We start from the raw sequence: 11,447 nt of genomic DNA, 5'->3' as shown, positions 1-11,447 counted from the left end.
ATGAGGAGAGGGCAAGTAAGAAGAGAAAAGGTCAGAAAGGAAAGTAAGGCCCAATCAGCTTCACACTCGAAAGAGTCACCACATTTCCTCTGTCCTTCCAGTCCCTCTCCATCTTCCTCTGCCCTTCCCCATCTCCTCGCCCCTCCTCCACCCTCACCAACACACACACACACACACACACACAAAGACAAAGGTTCTGGATCTCACTCCCAACAACCAAGGTCTCAGCTTGCCCCTCCCACACCTGAAGTTCCAACAACCCCTCTGCTGCCTCCCATGCTAGCAGGTCTTTTGTGCCACCTCTGTAACACCTGGAGAATCCCTAGGGAGCACTTCCAATCACCCTCCTTCACCTGCCCACACTGACAGACCAGGTCTACATGCAGAAAGCCTCACATAGTTAGGAACTAAGGGACACAGGCTATAAATGGCCATGTCAATAAGAGAATCAAATAGCAAGTTAAAGAGATGGAAACACACTAGTGAAAGATATCGACAGAAATATAAAAGGATGCAAGTAAGAATGAGCACTGGATTCCCAGTATATGGGGCGTTTGTGAGGAATTCAAGGAGAAAAGGGAGAATCAGTTCAGTCGCTCAGTCATGTCTGACTCTTTGAGACCCCATGGACTGCAGCACACCAGGCTTCCCTGTCCATCATGAACTCCTGGAGCTTGCTCAAACTCATGTCCATCAAGTTGGTGACGCCATCCAACCATCTCATAATCTTTCCCAGCATCAGGGTCTTTTCCAATGAGTCAGGTCTTCACATCAGGTAGGAAAAGGAAGGCCAGTCCTCAAGCAGAGGTATTCCAGGGCCTGGACTGGAGCTTAAAGATAGATCAACATATCATACAAAGCTATAAAATTATATAAGTCCATTTTTTATTCTTTTGAGATAAGAGAACAAATTAACCCCGTACCTAGGGAGAATATGAGGGGAAAGGCTTCTTGGCCAGTTTTATATTACAGCTGACTTCTTTTTATTCCATTTACCCCCTAATCATGACCAGCAACACTTTCTGCTGTTATTCCCCTGTATTTACACAGTCTCCTCATTCAAAGACACTGAACTTTGAAGAATGCTCAGAAATTACTTGAAGATTTGAAGGTAAAAGAAAAGACAAGGAGGCTTTCCCTAGCATTTCCATCAGACTCAGCAGATGGCGCTATAGGAACAGTGTGCCTTGCAGACAAGGGTGACGATGTGACTGAACAGGGGTGGAAAGAAAACTCACTGTTTATCCTCACCGGTCTTATCTGTTTGTTGGTTGCTTTTTTTTTAAGTTAAAATTAGAGTCCTCTTGAACTGTCCTTCACACTCTTTCTTTTCCAAGAAAAGAAAAAAAAGTCCCCCATTCCCCAGCTATTTTTAGGAAGAAACAAATTTGAGTTTGAATCTTCTCCACTTAATAACTGAGTGACTAGAAACAAGCTTTCTTTTGAACTTCAGTTTTTTCATCTGAAAAATGGAGGTAATATTACCCACATCATATGGTTGTTGTGAGGATTGACAGAATGAAGTACATAAGGGCACAGAGCACTGTGCCTGGCATAAAAGGGAATGTAATTTTTTTCTTCTGCCAACACAAGGAACATAAGGAACTGAAAAACCTAGAACATGTCACTTACCTTAAGAAATCTCAAAGGAAACTATAAGCAAGGTGAAAAGACAGCCTTCAGAATGGGAGAAAATAATAGCAAATGAAGCAACGGACAAAGAATTAATCTCAAAAATATACAAGCAACTCCTGCAGCTCAATTCCAGAAAAATAAAAGACTCAATCAAAACATGGGCCAAAGAACTAAACAGACATTTCTCCAAAGACATACAGATGGCTAACAAACACACAAGCAGCCGTTCTTCCAAAGTAGGAAGGAAAAGGGAATCATGAAGCCCTCAGCCAATGGGAAGGTCTCCAGGATGTGTGTAGTGGAAGGGACAATATTGCCTCTTCCACACTCCTTAGGGTCAAGGTGAAGTCAAAGATGCTTCAGTACAGCACCTTGAGGGCATGGAGTTTAGGGTCAGATCCGGATTCTGAGTTTGCCACTTACATGTTGTTTGCCTTCGGAAAAGTGTTAAAACTCCTCAAGTATTTAAGCCTTAGCTTCCTCATCTTTAACATGAGGATAATAATAATATAAACTATTATGTGGAGCATTAAATGAAATAATTTACAAGTGCCTGACACCATAGTGACGTGAAAGTGAAGTCACTCAGTCGTGTCCGACTCTAAGCGACTCCATGGACTGCAGCCTTCCAGGCTCCTCTGCCCATGGGATTCTCCAGGCAAGAGTACTGGAGTGGGGTGCAGTACTCAAAACAATTAACAGCAGTATATGTTAACGCCTATTCCTTATGCTTGTGGAGTGTGTTAAAATTGACCATGTGTTCAAATAATTTTTCAAATAATTTCGTCAGAGCTGGTGCAGCATTTACCATCTCTGTATTTCACATGAGAAAATATAGGCACTGAGACGAGTCACTGATATGCTGAGGTTTGTGGGAGTTAACAGGCCCGCCCAGGATTCAGAGAAGCTTTGATTTGCTGTGTTCCTGCTCCCTCGTTATGCCCTGTATCGGTGTTGCTTCTCTTCCCTCTCAGGCTTTGCCCTCTCAGCGCCTCCCCACAGCAGCAGCCAGGACTCATCCCTGCCAGCTCAGTCACTCCTCCTCCTCATCACACAGCAGAGAGGCCTGAGCTAGAAATCCGGCTCTAAGCCACATTTGCCTGAGTAGGATCATATCAATCTCTTCATGATAGTTTCCAGGTTGCGGTCTGGTCTCTAATAGGGCATCTCAAACTCACCAAGGCTTATGTCTCCTATGCTTCTTATCCTAGGACATATTTTCTAGGACTGACTCATCAGAACAGTGATTAGAGTGCAGAGTTAAATCCCCATAAATCCACACACTTCTTGATCAAATATTTTAACATATGTACTGCATGTTTTTACGCATATTTACATTTAGTTACAAAGCATTGTATTAGACATACTGCATACAATATTATATTCAAATCTAGGATTAGAAAAATACACCTAATAATTTTTTCAAACTACAAGTTATTTTCTTGTGGAACAGCCTTCATATCTTATTTCAAAATAAGTGATGAGTTTGCTGTTGGTTTTGATTGTGGTATATGGGTGATGACAGTATGAGAGGAGAGTCATGGTGCTTTAGACCTCCAGTGGAGTGGTGTGTTCCAGGGTTCATAAAGCTGTGGCTGTCTTTACTCCCTCGATTCGGTTGCCTCCCCTCCAGTTCGGGATGTGGGCATGAATTCTCCAGTTCTGGTCTTCCCCAGCTCCTCTTCTGCGGCTCCTGGCCCAGAAACCACAACCTTCAGTAGGACGAATGGTAAAGAGGGCAACCACAGGACTCAGGGTCTAATGACGGAAAGTTATTAGTACAAGTAACTTTTGGTTCTCTGTATACACATTATCTGAATTTAGAGATTTTTCTCTGCATGTCCCAAGGCCTTTAGCCCTACCATTATACCTCCTGTGGCTGCCTTTTTTGTCACTACTCTTCCTCCTATGATTTTCCTATTGCTCTGGCATTGCTTCACTGTACTGGAATCTCTTCCTTCTTGAAAGTGCTCTCTGTATCCAGCTTAATTTCGTGTCTGTGTCTTCTCAACCCCCAAATTAAAAAAAAAACAAAACATTAATGTCTGTCCAGAAGTTTGTCAGTAAGGATAAAATTTACCTCCTGGCGATTTTATCATTATGAGATGCTGAGAGAAAGACTATAATAATATAGACCCCAGAATATGTATGGACTTCACAGGTGTGCTTTCCAAAACTGTTGATCTTGTTTCTGGCCTCTTTTACTATTTGATGTCCCTTTTGGATTGAACTGAGGGTGACTATGAATAACAGTGGGTTCTTTGTTGTTGTGGTTTTATTCTTCAGAGCTGGGTTTGGAAGCTTCTCCAGTAACGAAGAAGCCTCCCAAGCTGGAGGGTGATGCTACTGATGGCTCCTTTGCCAGTAAGCATGGCTGCCACGTCATTGGCCACATTGATGACTATAGTGCCCTAAGAGAGCAGATTGGGGAAGGCAGCCTGCTGGTCAAGAGGATAGCAGAACTTGTGAGACTGGCCTGCAGCTCCTCTGGTCTTGAAGCCCCAGGCATAGAGGTAATGCCATTTTAGCTCTTAGGTGCACCTTTTCCTTAAGCCCTTTCTTCTTTTGATTTTAGCTCCTTCTCCCACTGTCTTTTTTCCTGCTGAATATCTCTCACCAGCTGAGGATGTATCTTCCATTTCCATCCAGCTAGGCCTTCTGTCTTCACCAGCTTGTTTCACGACAAGCTTTGTTCTGTTCCAGATGTAGCTGACTCTGTATTTCCCCTGAGAACCACAGAAAAGCATGTGCAGCACTGCCATCCTCATCAGCAGAGCATGTTAAGCATCAGCATCCTTGCAGTGCTGTTTGGTAGCTTATTATCTGCTAAAGTCACACTGGGATGTGATCATTTGTGGGCAGGATAAAATCACTTCATCAGTTGCCTGGGAATTGAGAATATTCATCCATAGGGGTCAGATGTGTGGAAGGGGTGAGGAGAGTGGCAGCCTTGGACTTCTCTGCTCAGACCAAGCAGGCGAGGCGAGCAGGCCACAAGGCTTCTCAGGGTCTTTCCCCAGGGAAGACCTAGGTACCAGCCGCTGTGCTGTCTGAGCTCCAGGAGCCCCCACACGTGAGAGGGAGGCCCATACCTGAGTGAACAAATGCAACAAGGGGCTCCAGGCACAGTGCTGGCGGTGCCGTGGGTGTGACGGAGTGAACCCAGAAGTGGCGATTATCCCAGAAGGAAGGTGACAGGCTCATGGGGTTAGGGCGCCCCTGGGGGATGTGCAGTTCTCTGGAAAGAACATGCCAGGTAAAGGGAGCAGCTCTCAGTCCTTCGAGCTACAAATGGTGCAGCCCATTTGAAGCATAAGGCCTGATTTAGGGAAGGGCAATGGGGCTGGGGGTACAGTGCAAAATAGGGACCTTAGAACTCCAGAGCACGAAGCAGGACTAAAAGCTAAAAAGTTGGAATCAAATGAATTCTTACAAAGTGGGAGGCCCTTGCTGAGGTCAGAGAACCTCGGCTTCCAGGTTAGAAAAAAGTCTCACAGGTTCAAGCAAGCCTGTGGCCGTACCTCGCTCACAAAGGAAGCCGAGGCCTGTGCTCTCTCAGCCACAGGGATGCCCATGGCCACCGCCCCCTTTCCCAGGTGATGGGCAGCGAAGGCATCCAGGAGCTGAGGAGCAGCGCCACCGCCCTGCACCACCGGCTGGAGGAGTCGGCCTCCCTCCTCACCATGTTCTCGCGAGCAGTCTTGCCAAGCTCCCCTGGCCCTGCTCTTGTGGACAAAGTGGTAAGAAGCCAGCATCCTCTACCGGTTCTGCCCCCTAACTAGCCTTCTAACTCCTCGGCCTGCAGAGCCTGAAGATCAGGAGCCAAATGGACAGTTGGGAGAAGGGGACATGAGGCGTGTGTCCCTGGAGGGAGACCTCTCCTCCGTGGTGAGCGCTCTCTGTGCAGGTCTGAAAACATCCCTCTCCTCACAGCCTGAGCTCCAGGATAAGGAGCCAAACAGGAGAAAAAAATAACACAGAGGAGGCAGAGACATGAGAACCCTGGTGACCCACAAATGCTTCATCCCTTTAACTTTCTGAAGTTCAGCTGAGCTGAGTTCAGGGCCATTTGAAACAACAACGCCTCCTTTTCCATCCTGAGCCCACTCCCACTCACCCCCAGGTCCACACAGGCAGACAGGATCACAGAATGTCACCAGGGGTGGACCAGCCCTTTTTATCCACCCACTGAAATCCCAGAACAATTTCCAATTAAACCTGTGTCTCTGGGTCAAGCCTGATGAGAGTCAGTCTCCCCCAGGAGCTTTCAGATCTCAGGCCACTGTGGTTGATGATCTTGGATTAGGTAGATTTCAAAATCCCTCCTAAGGTTCTCACTCCAGACTAGTATCAAAGATAACTTTAGGGGATCCAACTTTGCTAATTCCAAGGAGGAAGTATTTTGCCATCCTGAGGTTGGCAGATATATTTACAGACTTGTAGACCGTCTCAGGCCAGCCCTGTCTCCCCAGGCATAATATTCCTAATGACCAAGTTTTGATGCCCAAGTGATATAACTATGTCAGCACTAAATCAGAGCTCTTACTCACAGCTGGGAGTTTCAGTGTGGCCTGGACTCAGGTTCTCTGCAGCAGTTGGAGTGTGGCCTGTGCTCGTTTGCACAGGGGCTTCCAGGTCCTCAGTGTTCCCACCTCATGGCCCATCCTGAGCCATCACCTGCTGGAGGGTTTTATAGGCAGGGAAGTCTGGTCCAGAAATACTTGAGAAGATTGTAGAATCCTATTTGGGGTTGTAAAGAGCCACAAATCATAGGGTGCTTTAGTCCTTCTGACCACTGACAGAACACCTATTTTTCTTCCCAGGGAGAGTCCATGAAAAAGGAGCTTCTGGAACTGAGAACCATACTATCCAAACAGGAGAGTCTCCTTCAGAGTACATCTGAGCACCGGAAGATCGCAAACCAGCAGAAGGAGAGCATGGAGCAGTTCATCTTCAGCCAGTGTGGGTGCCCTGGGACAGGGAATGGGACAGGAAATTGGGGGCCTTCCAGGCTCCCCACTTGTGCTATGAATGGACAGTGATCAGATAGGCTAGGGGATGGGGGAGACTGATGTGACCTCCCTGAACCTTCTTTGCCATCAGTAATCATAGAGGCAGAGGAGGAGATGTGAGGGGTGAAGGGGAGCAGGAGAGCCCAAGCTGAGTGGCCAGAAAGACAAACTTTAGAACACACACACCCAAGACAGATGTGGACCCCGCTGGTAATTTCTGCCTTTGGGAACTGTTTTGGTGTTTCAGTGACCAGGACACACGATGTTTTGAAGAAGGCAAGGACTAATTTGGAGGTAAGGAAACCACTGCACCGATCAGAGCAAACTGTCACTGTCTGTATCAGAATGCACAGGTGACTCCTGACCTGCTCTGACCTTCCAAGAGGAAATTTCTGGTCCACCTGTGACAGCACAGGTTCTCAATGAACATCCCTCTAGATTCCATCCCCATCGGTCCTCCCACCCTAATCAGAAACCTCCCCTGACTTCTCAGTTCACTCTCACTTTGTCATCATCTTCTCTCTTGACCCCACTTCTCTCTCCTTTTTGCCATGTCAGGACTGGGGAGAAATGCAGTTCAGTTGATTCTCAAGGTCAGAGGACATGTGGGGTCTGCCTCTGAATGCGCTTTCCAGTAAAGGAATCCTGAGGCCAGTCATGGGTTCCAGGGTTCCTATGTCACTATATGAAAAAATGATGGAAAGATGCCACCTAACAAGTTGATTTCACTGCATAATATTGGGCTGAAAGCAGCAATTTGATTTTGACATATTTTTCTTTAGGAAACAACATAAAACAAAATCACTGGGTCTTATTGATCTAAAAGAGAACTTGGTAATAAGGGAAAAAATGAAACTTAAAGGGAAAGATTATCCATAATGCAGGCATTCTCTACATTTATTTAAAACACCAATGCATTCTCTAGCAGCCACTTTGAAGAAAAACTTGAGGTGTTAGAAATGGCTTCAAAGTAAAAAACTAAGCCTTTTACCTTGGACTTTAAAGCTTTGCCATAATCAGTTGAGCCCATTCCTAGGAATGTTCCTAAATTGTAACCTAAAATGATGTTGACCCCACAGTGTGAAAATGGGTTGGGCCATAATTTAACCCTGATTTTTTTTTTCCTGCTAATTTCTTCTGATTCCTTTCTTTCCTGAGCCTTTTTAGAAGAACTCTTACAAGACTGCTTCTGTAAAGCCTTATTCCTGTCCCAGCAAAGGTAACCCAACAGCCTTTCATACTCACTGGCTTGGAGGTCTCCTTCCCACTTCTGCTAGGCCACTGGAAATGGACCAGGGCCCAAGTTCTAATCCCAGGCTTGTCACTAACTGGCTGTATGGCTTTGGCTGGCCCCAGTCTCTGTGAGACCACTGACCCTCATCTGGAAGAAGAGGCACTAGACTTAGATGATTTCTGAGGGCCCTGCTGACTTGCCCTCCCCCCACCCCATCTCCTCATCAAGTACACAGAACATAAACTTAACAAGGGGCCTGCCTCTCAAAATATCCTCTCCTTACAACAGGCCACTTCTGTATGTGCCTGGTTCATGCTAAGCATATCTTTTCCTGGGAAATGACAAAAGTCATCCTCTTTCTCCCAAGCAAACTGGAGAGTGAGCTGGCCCCTGAAGAGGGAGTGGTAGGGTCTGGCCACCATGTGTGCAGTGGCTTTGAGCAGAGTTCTGACCACAGGTGGCGTGGGAAGGTTTCACTCTAACCTGGTGGCACCAGTTGCTCCTCCAGACCTCAGCACCTCCCTTCAGCTCATCCTCTTGACAGGCTCTCACCATGATCCTGGCTTCATCCTCAGCCTTCTCTAGCCTCAGTTAGCCACCAGCAGGACCTGATAATGGACTCTTACTTCCATTGTGTTCCTTTGGTCTCCAGGTGAAATCCCTAAGGGCCCTGCCATGCACTCCAGTCCTGTGACCCTTGCCTTCCAGGAGACATGCAAGAGGTGAAGCCACCAGAGATCCTTAAAACAGCAGGAAGGATGGGCCTGCACCCTTTCTTCACAGCTCCCTGTCTGCTGAGGAGGATCTGGGCCCTCCTCCACACCTACTGGAGGGTCTGGAAGGAGTCAGAGATATGGCCTCGTGGGCAGGGTGAAAGGCAGAAGGCCTTTCCTACAGTTGAGGAATAACCAGCCACGGTCCCCTTGGCTCAGCACTAAGGAAAACGTGCCTAGTTAGTAGAGGACCTTGTGACACTGCTTCTGAACACCCTGTGGGCATGGGAGCCAGCCACAGACATTTCTAGACTCATGATCTGTCCTCAGAGGGTCAGCTCAGGGGAAACAGGACCTGCTTCCCCACAATGCACCGTGTGGTCCCCACATTGGAGCTCCTCGGCAGATCTGAAAGCACAAGACTGAGCAGCGGGGCCCTGCAGGACAGTGTGGGCAGGGGCCCAACTACCTGACCCAGGGCCCATGAAACTGGGTCACCGTGAGGCTGGGCGTCAGTCAACACTGCAGCACCTGAGTACTTTGAATCCATGTGGTGGGAGTGGAGACTCCCTTATGCCCTCTCATGCTTAGCCTAGACTTCCTGTATTCTGTTGTGATCTCCAACAGCTGTACTGACTTTACATATGCTGTCCCCTTTTGTCATCCCAACTTCTCTCTGGGAACTAGGGACTAATGGCCACAGCGAGCCCACTGAAAGTCTTGTGTAAAGCAAACGGGTGATCATTTTTAAGTGACGTGCAAGAGGCCCCCAGTTGTGCTCGTGCTGAAGCCTAGTCTGTGTCTTCACAGAAGTGCTTTAGAAAGTGTGTCTGTGTGTATAAATGTATGATATCTATTCATACATGTTGCCAGAGTGACATGTGGAAGGCTGACAAAACTGGTGGACAGGGTCAGTGAGAGGAAATGATACCATCTTTTTGGTGGCTATTAAAGCAAAATATGTATTAAAAATATAGTTTTCTTTGCCTGCTTAGTTTCCAGTTTCTATACCAGCCTGCAGGGTGAGTGTGTAAGAATAGGAAAGACAAACTGTCACTAAAAAGCTCAGCATCTGAAGCAGAATCAAGATGCTGTAGTAGCTGGTATGGAGATCCCCTCCCCCACAAACACATCAAAAACAAATTCACATGTGGGACACTTCTTAATGGAAACGAACTGGAAACTAGCATAACTCCTGAAAACCAAAGCCGCAAGAAGGATCTACACATAACTCGGTAGGATGGGAAAGAAAAGAATCAGGTCGGGCCCTGGGCCCCTGGGAGGGATCCGCAAAGAGAAGGTCCACAAGGGTAGACCCCGGCCCTGGAGTGAGCAGGTCAAGTCACAATTTGGGAATCCCAGTCCCGGGGTCCTGCAAGGAGTGGCCCAGCCCCCTTGCCTCCTGGGAAGTCTGAGACAGAAGGTTTGGAGAAGTCTAGACTCTACTCATCAGGAGCACATCCTGGGTTGTGACAATCAGGGTGGAGAGTCGTGCACTGTGAGCAGCCTCCCTGCTGTATTTCCCAAACCAAAGGGGCCAATGCCCTGGCTCCACTCACTCCACACCACAGTCTGGCACAAGATCTTGGCAGAGACTCGACCTAGCTTTGCAGAGACAGACCAGGACAGCTGGGGGGTAATCCCGGAATAGCCTCAGATGTCACAGTCAGTGTGAGGGCTCAAAGCAACAGGAGCAGATGCAGCAAGCATTAGTGTGTGCACGGGGTGCCACAGCAGGTATGTGCGAGGGCCAAGGGATGATTCCTGAGCAGACAGGCCCCGAGACAGGGCGTCACCTAACTAGGCAGAGACAGCCCAGAGGCCCTGGGGTGTGGTCCAGCTGGGGCTTCAATGGCCATCACGAACACACCACACTATGTATGTAGGGGTTTGTCTTCCAGCTTAGCACTAGATCGGGCAGACACGTCCTGGGTGAGGTCTGCCACAGAGGCAACCCAGATCTCAGGCAGCAGTGCAGCCACCTCAATCCTTGCAGCCACAACCCCCAACCTCCAGCCCCAGCCCACTCCACACCACAGCCTTATACTAGACCTGAGACAAACGATAGGGACATAAGCTTGGGCTGACCCTGAGTGGAGCTGCAGATGTATATCCTGTGTGAGTACATGGCCCTCACTTGCTTCACCACTCACTTCCTTTGGGGCAGGGCATGCACTCAAGGGCAAAAGCCTGATTAAACCCAACCCTCAAGGCTTCTACTCCAACACTGGGGAACACACCCTGCCCTGAGACAGCCACGATACAGATGAGAGAGGAAGACCACCTCACATCCAGCACAGGCTTTCGATACTCCACCACCAGTCACACCCACTATCGAGGGGATAATGATCAGCACAAACTGAGGAAAGACATGACTGGCATCCATCTGAAACCAGCCCTCACACCAGAAACATGAGACTCATGGAGGCTACACAGGGACACTCCCACATAAAAGCAGCCATTCGAGACCACACTGGATAACTGTTGCTCCTAAAATCATATAGACAGAGAAAGTTAAGTAAAATGAAAAGGAAGATCTACTCCCAATTAAAAGAACAAAAGAAATTCCCTGAAAGAACAAATAATGAAACAGATCTCACCAGTCTACTAGACCAGGAGTGCACAAAGGAGGTAATAACTCAAGATGATAAAAGTTATTTATGACAGAATCGCAGCCAATATACAACTCAATGGTGAAACACTGAAAGCCTTCTCACTAAAATCTGGAACAAGACAAGGATGCCCATTCTCACCGCTTCTATTCAACATAGTATTGGAAGTCTTAGCCATAGCAACCACACGTGAAAAAAATAGAAGGTTTTCAAATGGAGGGGAAGATTTAACACTGTCATT

General features: G+C 47.5%; 2 protein-coding genes and 1 long non-coding RNA gene across 3 annotated transcripts in view; 2 read left to right on the top strand and 1 right to left on the bottom strand.

The window, feature by feature from the left end:
• The first annotated feature begins 3,282 nt into the window (after positions 1-3,282).
• LOC148778183 (myomegalin-like) lies at positions 3,283-5,417 on the top strand. Its single transcript, XM_088835013.1, has 3 exons — positions 3,283-3,364; positions 3,922-4,148; positions 5,232-5,417. Exons 1-3 carry the CDS (start codon positions 3,283-3,285, stop codon positions 5,415-5,417), a joined length of 495 nt encoding a protein of 164 aa, XP_088691139.1.
• A 1,139-nt stretch (positions 5,418-6,556) lies between these two features.
• LOC148778182 (uncharacterized) lies at positions 6,557-8,601 on the top strand. The gene is made up of 4 exons (XR_016037132.1): positions 6,557-6,597; positions 6,895-6,941; positions 7,806-7,866; positions 8,534-8,601. It is a non-coding gene; the product is annotated as an uncharacterized LOC148778182 (long non-coding RNA).
• A 1,646-nt stretch (positions 8,602-10,247) lies between these two features.
• Positions 10,248-11,447, bottom strand: part of LOC148778181 (NBPF family member NBPF4-like) — a 52,158-nt gene continuing 50,958 nt past the window's right edge. Inside the window, exon 17 of the mRNA XM_088835012.1 lies at positions 10,248-10,394. Within this exon, the coding sequence (XP_088691138.1) occupies positions 10,248-10,394 (147 nt within the window). The remainder of the gene's footprint in view (positions 10,395-11,447) is intronic.

This window comes from Moschus berezovskii, chromosome 4, assembly GCF_049115385.1.
Source record: "Moschus berezovskii isolate FMDL1 chromosome 4, NW_MosBer_1.0, whole genome shotgun sequence".
Classification (NCBI taxonomy): Eukaryota; Metazoa; Chordata; class Mammalia; order Artiodactyla; family Moschidae; genus Moschus; species Moschus berezovskii.
Note: the sequence above shows the minus strand (reverse complement) of the source record. Positions and strands in the feature narration are given on the sequence as shown.